The 12,445-nt window shown below is 49.5% G+C and overlaps 1 protein-coding gene and 1 long non-coding RNA gene across 6 annotated transcripts in view; one reads left to right on the top strand and one right to left on the bottom strand.

Annotated features, from left to right (window-relative positions):
- On the top strand, positions 1–4,424 carry LOC138844077 (uncharacterized). The gene is made up of 2 exons (XR_011379481.2): positions 1–3,842; positions 4,220–4,424. It is a non-coding gene; the product is annotated as an uncharacterized LOC138844077 (long non-coding RNA).
- Positions 1–12,445, bottom strand: part of GNA14 (G protein subunit alpha 14) — a 225,565-nt gene that overhangs the window by 4,202 nt on the left and 208,918 nt on the right. For all 5 annotated transcript variants that reach the window (XR_016236670.1, XR_016236674.1, XM_070050562.2 and 2 more), the window contains 4 exons: positions 9,442–9,596; positions 7,143–7,271; positions 4,648–4,777; positions 983–1,136 (listed from right to left, as the gene is read on the bottom strand). Coding sequence is in view for 3 of the 5 variants with exons in the window: in XM_070050562.2 (XP_069906663.1) it covers positions 983–1,136; positions 4,648–4,777; positions 7,143–7,271; positions 9,442–9,596 (568 nt within the window). In the remaining 2 variants the exon portion in view is untranslated. The remainder of the gene's footprint in view (positions 1–982; positions 1,137–4,647; positions 4,778–7,142; positions 7,272–9,441; positions 9,597–12,445) is intronic.

The raw sequence follows: 12,445 nt of genomic DNA, 5'->3' as shown, positions 1-12,445 counted from the left end.
GTTTGGGTTCCAGCTACTCTGCTTGGATCCAGTTCACTGCTAAAGTGCCTAGGAAAACAGAAGATGGCCCGTGGACCTGAGCCCCTGAAACTCGCACGGGAGACCAGGATGAGACTCCTGGCTCCAGCCATTCAGAAGTGAACTGGCAGATGGAGAAATCTCGCTGCTGCTGCTGCTGCGCCTTTCAGTTACATCCATCTTTAAAAACAAGAATTGTGACCCAACTCCGTTTTCTGATTTAGAGGACTTTTGAAGAGAAGTAATCCTTATTAACACATATAAACAGATGTGGGCTTAAAAAGTGAAAAGGAAGACTAGAAACATTTTTAGGCTGATTTTAAAGCTTGAGGGATCTTTGCTGCACCAACAGTGTGGCAACTAAAAGGAAAAAGGGGGGAGCTGGAACACTGATTCTCTGAATTTCAGTGTCAAGCTTAGTAATATTTGAGACATCCTGGACCAGAACTTGACATGCCCCCTTTTTCTGAAAAAAGGGTGCCACACTTTAATCCACACATAGGAAGTGCCATGAGCTCTGACTGGTGCTGGAAAGGTAAAGATAAATTAGGCACAGGCTCAGACCCAAAGAACTGACGGGGGGGAGCTGAGTGAGTGAGCAGGCAACACTACACAGCACAGTGACAGCCAAGAGGGAGCAGGGGAGCCAAGGGAGCAGGCAGGAGGCAGCACTGTTGTACCACACCAGTGGACAGGAAAGGATCTGGAAGGCCCTCACAAGGAGAAGCAGCCTGAGCCGGGCTCTGGAAAAGCAAAGGAGTTGGGCAAGTATATGCCAGGCACTAGGGGAGGCACGAGTAGAGGTGCTGAGGTGAGAAAACCCACTGAGTGCAACTCAGGCTTCCATTCAGAGGTCGGTGGGATGGGCTGTTCCCAGCAGACTGGAGAGGCCCCTGCAGCGTGGTGCCTAAGAGTGGACAGGATGGACCCAGAAGCATGGCCCCCAGAATGAATGTTCACTTACCTGTGTATTCTGGGAAATAGCTAATGAGATGAGAGTACATGATTTTCTCTTCCAAAAGATCCTTCTTATTTAAGAACAAAATCACAGATGAGTTCAGAAACCAGGGGTAAGTGATGATGGTTTTAAACAAGGCTTTGCTCTCTTCCATACGGTTCTAAGTGAGAAACAAAGGACTTTGAGATAAAACTGGAACAGAGAGCAGTAGTTAGGAAACAGCATGCCAGACTGCTCACCCAGTTGTCTGTTCGCTCACCTGCTGAAGCGGGGAGCCTGCTTCTAGGAGCGCCCATTAATTGCCCCCTTTGGAATCTTTTTGTGGAGTACCTCAATTCTTCTCTAGCACCAAAACTACCATGTAAGAAAATGACAAAAGCCTTGGGCACAGCGTCAAGAACTAAGGTCCATAGTCACATGTGAAAAAAAAAAAAGTTTTCTGTGTTCTGTAATTGTTGGAATTACCAGTGGGGAAAGTGCCAGCATCAGACCTAAGAGGGCCATTTCAGCTGGGTGTGGGCTCCCGACTGTGCCTCCAGAGTCATAACAGGAGGAAGGCAGGCGCCTCCAGCAGGGCCACTTCCTTAGGGATGCTAGACACCGACCTAGCAGGGAACCCCTGCTACTTGGGCTTCCACTTATATTCTGTGCCACACCTGACAAGTGCAACAGTGTACCCATTTGATGGGCACTGTTCAGAAAACTTTCCTGCACCCATATAATATTGGGATCTGGTAAAGATTATTTAGAATGGTAATTTCCAAAACATTTTAGACACTGGCAAGAAAATATTAACCACTCCTTGTTTATGGAGAGCAGACAGGACACAAATTTCATCTGGTGGCAGTAACTGTTCTAGACAGAAATACTTGTGAGTGCAGAATGAGAAGAGGAAAGGAACAAGAAGTTGCCCTTAGAGAGGAAAGTCGTCAGGCTGACTAATAATCCAAGGCCAACTCATGCACCCTAGAGAGACATGACGTAAACCTCCATTTCCCTACAACTCACGCACATGGCACATTCCCCCTCAGTACAGTTTTGGGGATTTAGATCTAAAATGTACTGCCAGAGAAGTTTAAAAACTGAAATTTGTTATCAGTGATCTCCAAGGAGAAACTTGTACCATATATGAAAAAAAATCTCTTATAGCACAATTATATATATATTATATATATATAATATATATAAAATAAAATGCATATCTACAACCAGAAGGGGAAAGCATGGAGAGGCAGCCCCTTAGTTTTTCTCCAGCCTTAGGAGTTTTAGGAGGAGGAAGGATTTCATTTCTGAGCACATCAGGCTGAAACACTGGTCCCTTGCAACCCCGACCAATCTTGAGTTTCACGAGAAATGTTACAAGTAATTCTGGAGACAAAATTGAAGCTAATCTTCTATACGGATAACTGGTTGTGTTCACTTTAATTTTTTTCTTCCCCACTTGGGAGAGCTGGGCAGCAGCCAAGATTTCTGTTCTTTGCACAGTGACACAGCTAAATGGGTTAATTCTCCACTAATTAGCTAATGTAGCTGTGTTCCTCAGAGAAAAGTCTGCTCTCAAGACATACAGGATATGGTTTGTTCATAGGTGTTGCCTATGGCTGGGTAGAGTTCTTCACTGATTTCCCTTCATGCCCTGGAAAATCCTATGCAGGTTCATGGGGAATGATGGTGGGAAGTTCATCAGGATCCCATAGGAAAGAACCCTGACCTCACAAAGCAGTACCTGTGACGGTCCTCTTCCCTGTTGGAAGCAGATCAAGCAAATGGAATTGGATCCAGGCAACATTCAGGCAGGTCTGCAGGGATGCTGAGCATCTGTTTGAGCCAATCAGTCCCTGCTGCCCTGAGCAGGTCCCTCCCACGGGAAGTAAGGGCAGCCGCAGTCGCAGGCCGCCCCAGCATCTACCATTATTGCCCACACCAACTCAGCTGGGGACCTAACTGGGGAGTATCATGGGCTAGAGAGGCTGTGAAGTCTATGCTCAGATAGTCTGTCAAGCACAGTGTTGCTCAAATTTGAAAGAGGAAGTGATGAAATCACTTGGAAAAGTGAAGCCTCTCTCCTAAATCTAGAAAATACAAATCTCCAGTAAGGAGTCCAAAAGGCAGTATTTCTAAGAAGTTCTCCGTGGGAGCACATCATGCTGCCAAGGATAAAATCCTCTGCTTGGGCGTGGTTTCCAACCTCAGAGGCACATCAGATTCACTTAGCTTTTTAAAGCATCCTGTGGCTCAGGACACAGCCAGGACCAAATCCAGATTTTCCAGGGTGGATGGACACAGGCACCGGGTCTGAGTTCCTCATGGAATTCCTGTGTGCATCTAAGTTTGAAAATCTAGTGTTCCAGCAGTTCTCAACCTTTCACATATATAGTCAATGCACTGCACAGTGTGTCAGTCAACGGCAGACCATATATACAGGGGTGGTCCTGTGAGATTATAATGGAGCTAAAAAAATTCCTACTGCCTCATTTTTGCTGTCTCTTCTCTGGTTAAATACAATTGTATTACAGTTGACTACAGTATTTAGCAGAGTAACCTCTGCTGTCATAGGTTTATATAGCCTAGGAGAAATCGGCTCTCCCGAGGCATGGAATAGATTAGGTTTGTGTGTGTACACCCCTGTGATGTTTGCACAACAATGAAATCACCTAAGGATGCGTCTCTCAGTATATCTCTATTGTTGTATTTCATTTCTCTGGGATCTTGCTAAAAATGCACTTTTGTGACTCAGTCCGTCTGGACTTTTCAGTACAGGTGCATCTCTAATGAGCTGCTAGTCTACAAACTACACGGAGTGGCAAAACTGTGCAGCCTAAAGCGTTGCCTGAACCAGCTGGCTTCCTGTTAACCATGGAAATAGGTTTGTCTTTCACAGTGCTGTGCTCCGGATATAGTTTAAGTGTGTCCCCAAAACAGTTCGTGTGACTGGAGGCCTTGTCTCCAAGGTAGCAGCGCTGGGAGGGAGGTGGCAGAACCTCTAGAGATGGGGCCTTATGAGAGGTCCTTAGTTCAATGGGAGTGCTACTCTAGGAAGGTAGGTCTGGTGTGACCCCTTGAGTTCTCATGAGAAGATTGGTACAAAAGAGCAAGCCTGGTCCTACCAGCTCCCACTTCCACCTGGTTTAAGATGTATTCTCTGGGGCCGGTGTTTCAGCATAGCAGGTAAAGCTGCCGCCTGCAGTGCTGGCATCCCGTGTGGGTGCCGGTTCGAGTCCCATCTGCTTCACTTCCGATCAGCTCTGTGCTGTGGCCCAGGAAAGCAGTGGAGTCCTTGGGCCCCTGCACCCCTGTGGGAGACCCGGAAGAAGCTCCTGGCTTTGGATCAGCACAGCTCCGGCTATTGCAGCCAACTGAGGAGCGAACCAGCAGATGAAGACCCTCCCTTCCCCTCCCTCTCTGTAACTATGACTTTCAAATAAATACATAAATTTAAAAAAAAAAAGATATAATCTGCTTGCTTTTGCCAACACTGCCATTGCAATCTACCGTTCAATGATGCAGCCAAGGGGACAGCTCTCCTCTGAGCCTGCGCTGTGTCTGGATTTTGAACCTCCATTACTGTGAGCTACCTACACCCCCATCTCTTTATACAGTTAGCTCCCTCGGGTATGTGGTGGTTGTTACACAAAGCTGACAAATATACAAGACTACTTAAGTGCCCATACCTCATTGTTACATTCAGCCAAGACCTGGTCATATTCGCTCAAAGCCACCAAGAAAATGATGGAAGTGACGCTCTCAAAGCAGTGAATCCATTTCCGTCGTTCAGATCGTTGGCCACCCACATCCACCATCCTGTTCAGTGGAAACACAAGTTGCTCAGAATGGAAGACACGACTTCTGAAAGTGGGCCTAAATTTAGTAGGTTTGAGCACCACTTGGCTTTAGACAATGAAGGATGACTGGATGTTTTTTAGCAAAGTAGGCACAAGACATAAATGACATTTCTGAGGCCAGAAACGGGTGGAACCTGCTGGGGACCCTGGTTAGGAAGCTGTTGCCATAGTTCAGGCAGAAAACACAGTCATCTACTTTGACTGTGTGGACTCCCAGGACACCAGACACAAAAGGGATGGAAAGCGAGAAGTCTTCCAGGTCCCCCAGCTCTCACTGGTACTTGGTCCGTTCTTGTTTTCGTGGCTCATCTAGTTCATGTACCATCCTGTCTATATCAGCTGGATGCCAACCCTAGTTCTTTATAAGGGCACCTGCAGGTGCCTTCATCCAGTGTGTAAATCCAAAGCTGTACCTGGGAGAGATTCCATGCTCAAATGGCACAAGGGTCAGGCAGTTTAGGGAAACCAGTCAAGTGGTCCTCTCTGAAGCAGAAACACTTGGACTGCACAAGAGCTAGGGGCCCTGTCTAGCGGGGTGGCTGCTGGGCAAGATGAAGGCTCACTGTGACCAGGTCTGCTGACCTTGCGGGAGAAACGATGCGAGATGTTGAGTGAAACACCTCCATCTTAAAGTGTTAGCTCACAAGTTTTTATGATGCTGAGTGGGCCAAAATCAATACACCTGAGGGTTAGAAACAGCCACAAACTGTCAAGTCACTCCCCCTCCCTGACACACTACCCCCAGTAGACACCTGACTGGTGTGGTTGGGGGCCCCTACAGACCAACCCCCTACCATAACTGTTGTTCAGAATGGTGCTAGAAAGGAAACCAAAACCCAGCTCTGCCCTCAAACCAGGTCCTGCAATGACTTGTTCATGACTGGCTGAGAATGGAGCTGGAAAGGGAAACTAGCAGGTTAGGCTTTGGGGCCAGCATTGTGGCACAGCAGGTGAAGGTGCTGCGTGGGACACCTGCAGCACATACCACGAGTGCCAGTTCAAGTCCCGCACTCCACTTTTGATCCAGCTCCCTGCTAATGAACGTAAGAAGGCAGCAGATGATGGTATACGTATTTGGATCTCTGCCACCTATTTGAGAAACTCAGCATTCCAGGTGTCTGGTTTTAGCCTGGCCCAGCCCCAGGTGTTACAGCCGTTTGGGAAGTGAACCAGCTGATGAAAGTCTCTTCTGTCACTGCCTTTCAAGTAAATCTTACCAAAGAACCACAAAAATGTAAAAAAAAAAAAAAAAAAAAAAAAAAAAAAAAAAAAAAAAAAAAAAAAGTTGGGGCTGGCACTGTAGCATAGCTGATAAATCCACTGTCTGCAGTGCTGGCATCAATGGGCGCTGGTTCGAGTCTCGGCTGCTCCACTGCCCATCCAGCTCACTGCTGTGGCCTGGGGAAGCAGAAGATGGCTCAACTGCTTGGGCCCCTGACCCTGCGTGGGAGACAAAGAAGCAGCTCCGGCTATTGCAGTCATCTGGGGAGTGAACCAGAGGATGGAAGGTTTTCTCCCTCTTTCTCTGCCTCTACCTCTCTGTAACTCTTCCTTTCAAGTAAATAAACCCAATCAGCCCCCAGACGATGTTGGAAAAACCATCCATCAAAGCCAAAAGAGGGTAAGTGCAGAAGAAATGTCTTTTAAAATAAAACAAACTAACCTTAGGAGCTCCCCCGTCTGGGAGGTTTTGGAAGTTGCATGCACCAGTTGACTTTATAAGGGTCTGGAAAAGTACCCAGCACACATGCACAAGGCACTACCATTAAAATTGGGAATCTGCCAACAAAAATTCAGATCATCTGCAGAGGGGCTTCACCACAGGTGTCCCACAATATGGAGAAGCACTGGGGATAAGGACAGGCAAGCCCTGGATACGAGAGATGGCCAACTAGCAAAGTGTCTCATAACTGCTAGGAAGAACACGGGACATAATGGATATAAAATGCTTTGAAATGCGCAGTGTTCACATAAGCCCTGTATTCGTCTCTTTCTTTCAGTAATTAACTTAGTCATCTTAGAAGTATTTCCTCTTTGTCAGTGGTGAGGCACACATTTTTACACAGCTGTAAGTCATTTATACATAATAATTTTGATACACATTTTTGTATTTTTAAATTTGTTGTAAAGCCAAAGAAAGATCCCACAATTACCAGTTTATGCCCCAGATGCCCCCCAGCAGCTCCAGGCCAAAGCTAAGGCCTGAAATTCCATCAGGGTCACCCACATGGTGGCAAACACCCAACTACATGAGCCACCCTGCTCAGGAGTGCCACGCCTGGCAGACAAATTCTTCATGAACCACACCCAGGAGACAGTCTTACCGAAAGATGATGTTTTCCAAGTCAAATGGATACTCTATGATGCCAGTGGTGGGCACCCGGACCCGGAGCACATCTTGCTGTGTTGGCACGAAGGACGGCATGGCAATCCGGTCAATGTCAGTCAGGTAGCTGTGCGGTTAGAGGAGGAGGAGCTGAGAGTCCACCCAACTCAACAGTGACCCCAACACACACACACACACACACACACACCCATCGGCGACTTCCCAGGACTGATATGGAGAGAATACAGACCCGAAGCTCTTTCCTGACCTTCCTGGGACCTCTGCAGACCCCTCCAAGGTTCTGCCTCCGGCACTTCAAACTCTGTGCCCACATCCACTTGGCCAGCAATGGAGACAGCAGAGCTGGACGGTTGGAAATGACTGGTTTTCCGGTGGCCCGCCCCACTCCAGTCTCCTGCAAGTGCCTTAGCTGATGTAGATGGTATTTTCTAAAGCTTATGCTCAATGAACCAAATAGAGTTTATAAGAAAATATAGAGGTGTAAAACAGGTCACAGGGAAATTCTTAGAAAATAACAGTAAAAAGTATTCCTGTGTAAGGTGCCAGAAAACTAAACATCTTCTAAAATAACCTGGAACTTGTCTTAATTATTTGACTATATACTAGAGACCTAAGCTTAAGAACGTGCCACTTTTTAAAAGAAAAATGAGAATACTTAAAAAAAAAAAACCTTGAAGGCCTTTATAAGAGGCATTTTTAGTGAAATAACTGTCACATGGTCCCTGCCTAGGCCTTCTGTGACCCACCTCCCATGCCCAGCTATGCAAGCCCAGGACCAATCGCCGCTTTAGTAACACTCTGATGTATGATTGCTTGGTTTACCTGTCTTGTTCCACCAGACTGTACATTTTCTTACCACGCCGCCTGGCACATCACAAGCATTCATCAGGACTTTGTGACATGAATGCATGTGTCCAAGTTAGCAGACATGACTTGCGGAGCCACAGAAAACCCTCTGACCTGGCCTGAGGAACTGCAGGAGAGCGTCCGGTCTCGAGATGGGGCAATGGTCCAGGTTTATGAGTGCCATTTTTTCTGCGGTAGTTCTGGCCACCCCCATGTCCCTTTCCCGTAGCTTTCTCCAGTTTGCAGGCTTGCACTCAACTCTACAGCAGTGGCTGGGGAGACCCAGACAAGCCTCAGGGCATTCTCAGAAACACCACCAGGTAGGAGCTGCAGCACCGTGGCTGCCCCTGACCTTGAGAGGTGCCTGTCACCTTGAGCCGTCCCTGGCTCCCTGGGTTGTCAGGGGCAGTCTGCCTTTTCCTTGCGACACTTCTGTCTGTCTTTTCTGTGCTTATCAAGCCCCTCATTAGGGTCTCCTGTTTTCCTGCCTGGCTGTACTTTTTGTGCATCCAAATATCCTCCTCCAGGTTGTGCCGACCTGGATTAACAACGTTAAACACTGCCTGGCACAACGCCAAGCAGAAATCAGTGAAACTCCAGGAGGTGACATTTCCAGTTTCCTTTCCCACCTTGTCCAGGTAAGAGGGGTGGTGGCGAACAACTGCCCAAGACAGCTCAGAGGACGCCAGCAGCCCCTAATGGCAGGGGGACTGAGTCTTGGGAAAAGACCCAGGAGCCTCAGGGAATGGAAGACGATACAGGGCAAGTGAGAAAGAATGGAGAGGCAAAAGCAAGGCTCTCTTCCTCCTCCAGGGCTGTAATCAAATCACTTGGCTTGGTGACCTGGCTGATGGCCACAACACCTCAGGAAATTCCTCAGAGACTCCAGTCTCTGAGGTGTGGTCTGCATGCAGATCACATAAATAGAAATCATTTCACCTGCAGGGATGAATTCTTTAAAACTAAAGCTTTATGGATCCAAAAATACAATGCAGAAGCCTTCGCGGGGGGCCTACATAGCTGTGTGCACCTGAGTGTGCCGGGCCCGCAGTGACGCATCTTTCCCACTAGAGGGCAGCACCAGATCAGCCGCTGACAGGGCTCTGGCCACCCTCCACCCCACGTCCTCATCTCCCCGCGGGAGCAAACTGCGATTTTAGGCTGGTTACAGCCTGCTGTTGTCTGCTGAGAAACCAGAAAGGCAGAAGGGTGTGGAGAGGAGGCACACGGGAGCCAGCACGGGTATCTCTGAATCAGATCATCACCGCACCCCAAGGCACAGCTGTCCCACTGAGGGGTCCCCAAGGCGCTTGAGCCTCTCATCGAAAAGGCCAGGCTTGGAGCCCAGAGGGGCCAGGAGTGAGAGGCGGCACCGCGAAGCCGGGGGAGCGGAGGAGGGGAGCGCGGGCCGGGTGCCCGGCCGTACTCACTACTTGGCCGAGTCGGACAGCTGGTACTCGCGCCGCCGGTCGTAGCACTCCTGGACCCCGGGGTCCCGCCACAGCTGCTTGATGGCCTCCACCTGGTCCCCGGACAGCGCCGACACCCTGTCCACCTCCACCTCTCGGATTAACTGCGCGTTCTCCTGCACACAGAAAAAAAAAGAGCCTTCCTTGAGGCCCACGAAAGGAAGCCCGCCCAGGACCGGTGTGGGGCAGGCTTGTCAGGGGTCTGCTCCCGCACCACCACAGACCCCAACGGCGGGCAGGGCAGCTCGGGGCTAGCGCTCAACCAGGGAGTGTCTGCGCGGCCAACGGAGCAGCCGGGAATTAACTATTAGTATCAGGGCTCAGCATTGCAAGGGGATGGTTGGAGTGGGCCACCCGGGTCACGATTGCCATCATTATTACCTTTATAGCAGCCACCATTCTTTGGCCACTTACTGTCTGCCAAGGCCTCTTCTTCCATGATCTCATTTAAATCAACAGAAGGCTAGCACCAGGCCAGAACTCTTTGTAAACATCAGAAAATAAAAAAGGATACAGGTGCCTTGCATCCACCACATCTCCATGTGTTGGCCCCAGAGGCTCTGCAATTCTTCCCTGCTTCACGCCGTAACAGCCCAGTGAATTCCTGCTGGGGAGACAGGAGCTGGGCCTCCACTACCCTCTCCTACCTTCCTGCATCAATCGCGTATTACAGAGCTCGCTACTCCGTGGTGGCTGGGAGGCAGCCCAGCATCTGTTGAGGGCTGCGATCCCATCAAGTGGATGGGGTGCCCCTGAAAAGCTGCTTCTAGCTTACGTCGCTCATCCTTGTAAGCAATGGAGACAGCAGCAGCCAGAGAAAGGGAGGCTCTCACAGGTCCCCACATCTTTGGTGAAAGCAGAGGCTGCGTGGTAATCAAGTTGGCTTCGTCCCACATGCATCACAAAAGTGAATGTGAACTCCTCCCCCCAGAGACGGGGCACCCTAAGGCAGGTAGGGTCTCTGTCAAGGTAAAGGCCAGATGGAGGAGGTGGGGAGTGCCCTGGGAAAAGCTATGAGGACTCTGCCACATCGCCTGCTTCTGTGTCCTTGTTTGTAAAATGAGCCAGTGATTTTCAGGGGCGCCTGAACTATCAGTTATCAAAAGCATTACCCAGGCCGGCGCCGTGGCTCACTAGGCTAATCCTCCACCTTGCGGCGCCGGCACACCGGGTTCTAGTCCCGGTCGGGGCGCCGGATTCTGTCCCGGTTGCCCCTCTTCCAGGCCAGCTCTCTGCTATGGCCAGGGAGTGCAGTGGAGGATGGCCCAGGTGCTTGGGCCCTGCACCCCATGGGAGACCAGGAAAAGCACCTGGATCCTGGCTCCTGCCATCGGATCAGTGCGGTGCGCCGGCTGCAGCGGCGGCCATTGGAGGGTGAACCAACGGCAAAAGGAAGACCTTTCTCTCTCTGTCTCTCTCTCTCACTGTCCACTCTGCCTATCAAAAATAAAAAAATAAAAAAAAAAAAAGCATTACCCAAACATAAGCAGCATTGGCCTTGTTATTACAGCAGATGCCTGAAAACATAGTTCTTGTTGGTAAACACAGGACACATCACCGCCTCTGACCCAACTTCTGGCACGTGGTACATCACCTGCCCTTTCTCTCCATAGAGGAAGCCACCAGCCATGTTCACCTGGAGTGGAAGGACGTCCCCCACACCTCCCCTCCCCAACACTCCGGTGGCCACCCTCACTCCTCCCAGAGCCAGGCAGTCTCTTCCCACCCCGTGCCAAGCTCTACCCTCTAAATTGAAAATTGCTGTCTTCCTCTCTGTCTCCAAGCCAGGAAATGCCGCAGGGACAGAGCCAGTGTCTTACTTGTCCTTTTGTCCCAGAACCTGGCAAATCACTGATGTGTGTTCAACATTCGTGATGCATATAAAACGCATCCAACCGCAGGAGCACAGAAGAGACAGCAAACATGTAAGAGCGAGACAAGGGACACGAACCCGTTCCAGTGGGGTAGAGGGGAACTCTCTCAGAGGGGGAAATACCCTGGGGACCGCTGACCCCTGTGTCCTCCCTACTCTGACCCTGACGGCGTCCTTGCTTCTCAGGGCACAGATCTGTAGGCTGCCCACCACAGCCTGCCCTCCAGTCCACTTAACTGCCAGAGTCAGCGCCATGACAGCCACAGAGGATATTACAAATGCAGGGGAATTTCAACAAGTTCATGGAAAATGGAATCGAAAGGAAAGTTTGTGCTCGTGCAAAAACGAATTTGAAATTCATGCATTGAAAAGTTCATGGAAAATACATATTATGCAAAAACAATGTGGGAATTTCAAAACATTTTTGGCAACAGATTTTTTTTTAATTTCATTTTTTAGGGGCTGATGCTATGGTGTGGTGGGTAAAGCCGCCACCTGCAGTGCCGGCATCCCATATGTGAGGCAGTTCAAGTCCTAGCTGCTCTGCTTCTGATCTAGCTCTCTGCTATGGCCTGGGAAAGCAGTAGAAGATGGCCCAAGTGCTTCGGCCCCTGCACCCACGTGGGAGACCCAGAAGTTGTTCCTGGCTCCTGGTTCCAGATTGGCCCAGCTCTGGTCATTGTGGCCATTTGAGGAGTGAACCAGCGGATGGAATATATCTCTCCCTCTCTGTAACTCTCCCTCTCAAGTAAATAAATCTTTAAAAAATTTGAGAGTGAGAGTTATACAGAAGCAGAGAGAGAGAGAGATATCTTCCACCCGCTGGTTCACTCCCCAAATGGTCACAATGACTATGGCTAGGATAGAAGCCTCTTCCGGGTCTCCTACATGGGTACAAGGGCCCAGGGACTTGGGCCATCTTCCACTGCTTTCCCAGGCACTTTAGCAGAGAGCTGTATCGGAAGTGGAGCAGCCGGGTCTTGAATCAGCGCCCATATGGGATGCTGGCACCACAGGCTGTGGCTCAGTCCACTACGACCAGCACCAGCCCTAAATGTCACTTTTTCATGAATGTTTTGAAGTATCCACTGT

The sequence above is a fragment of the Oryctolagus cuniculus genome, chromosome 1 (assembly GCF_051225735.1).
Source record: "Oryctolagus cuniculus isolate XC-2025 breed Fujian yellow rabbit chromosome 1, ASM5122573v1, whole genome shotgun sequence".
NCBI lineage: Eukaryota > Metazoa > Chordata > Mammalia > Lagomorpha > Leporidae > Oryctolagus > Oryctolagus cuniculus.
Note: the sequence above shows the minus strand (reverse complement) of the source record. Positions and strands in the feature narration are given on the sequence as shown.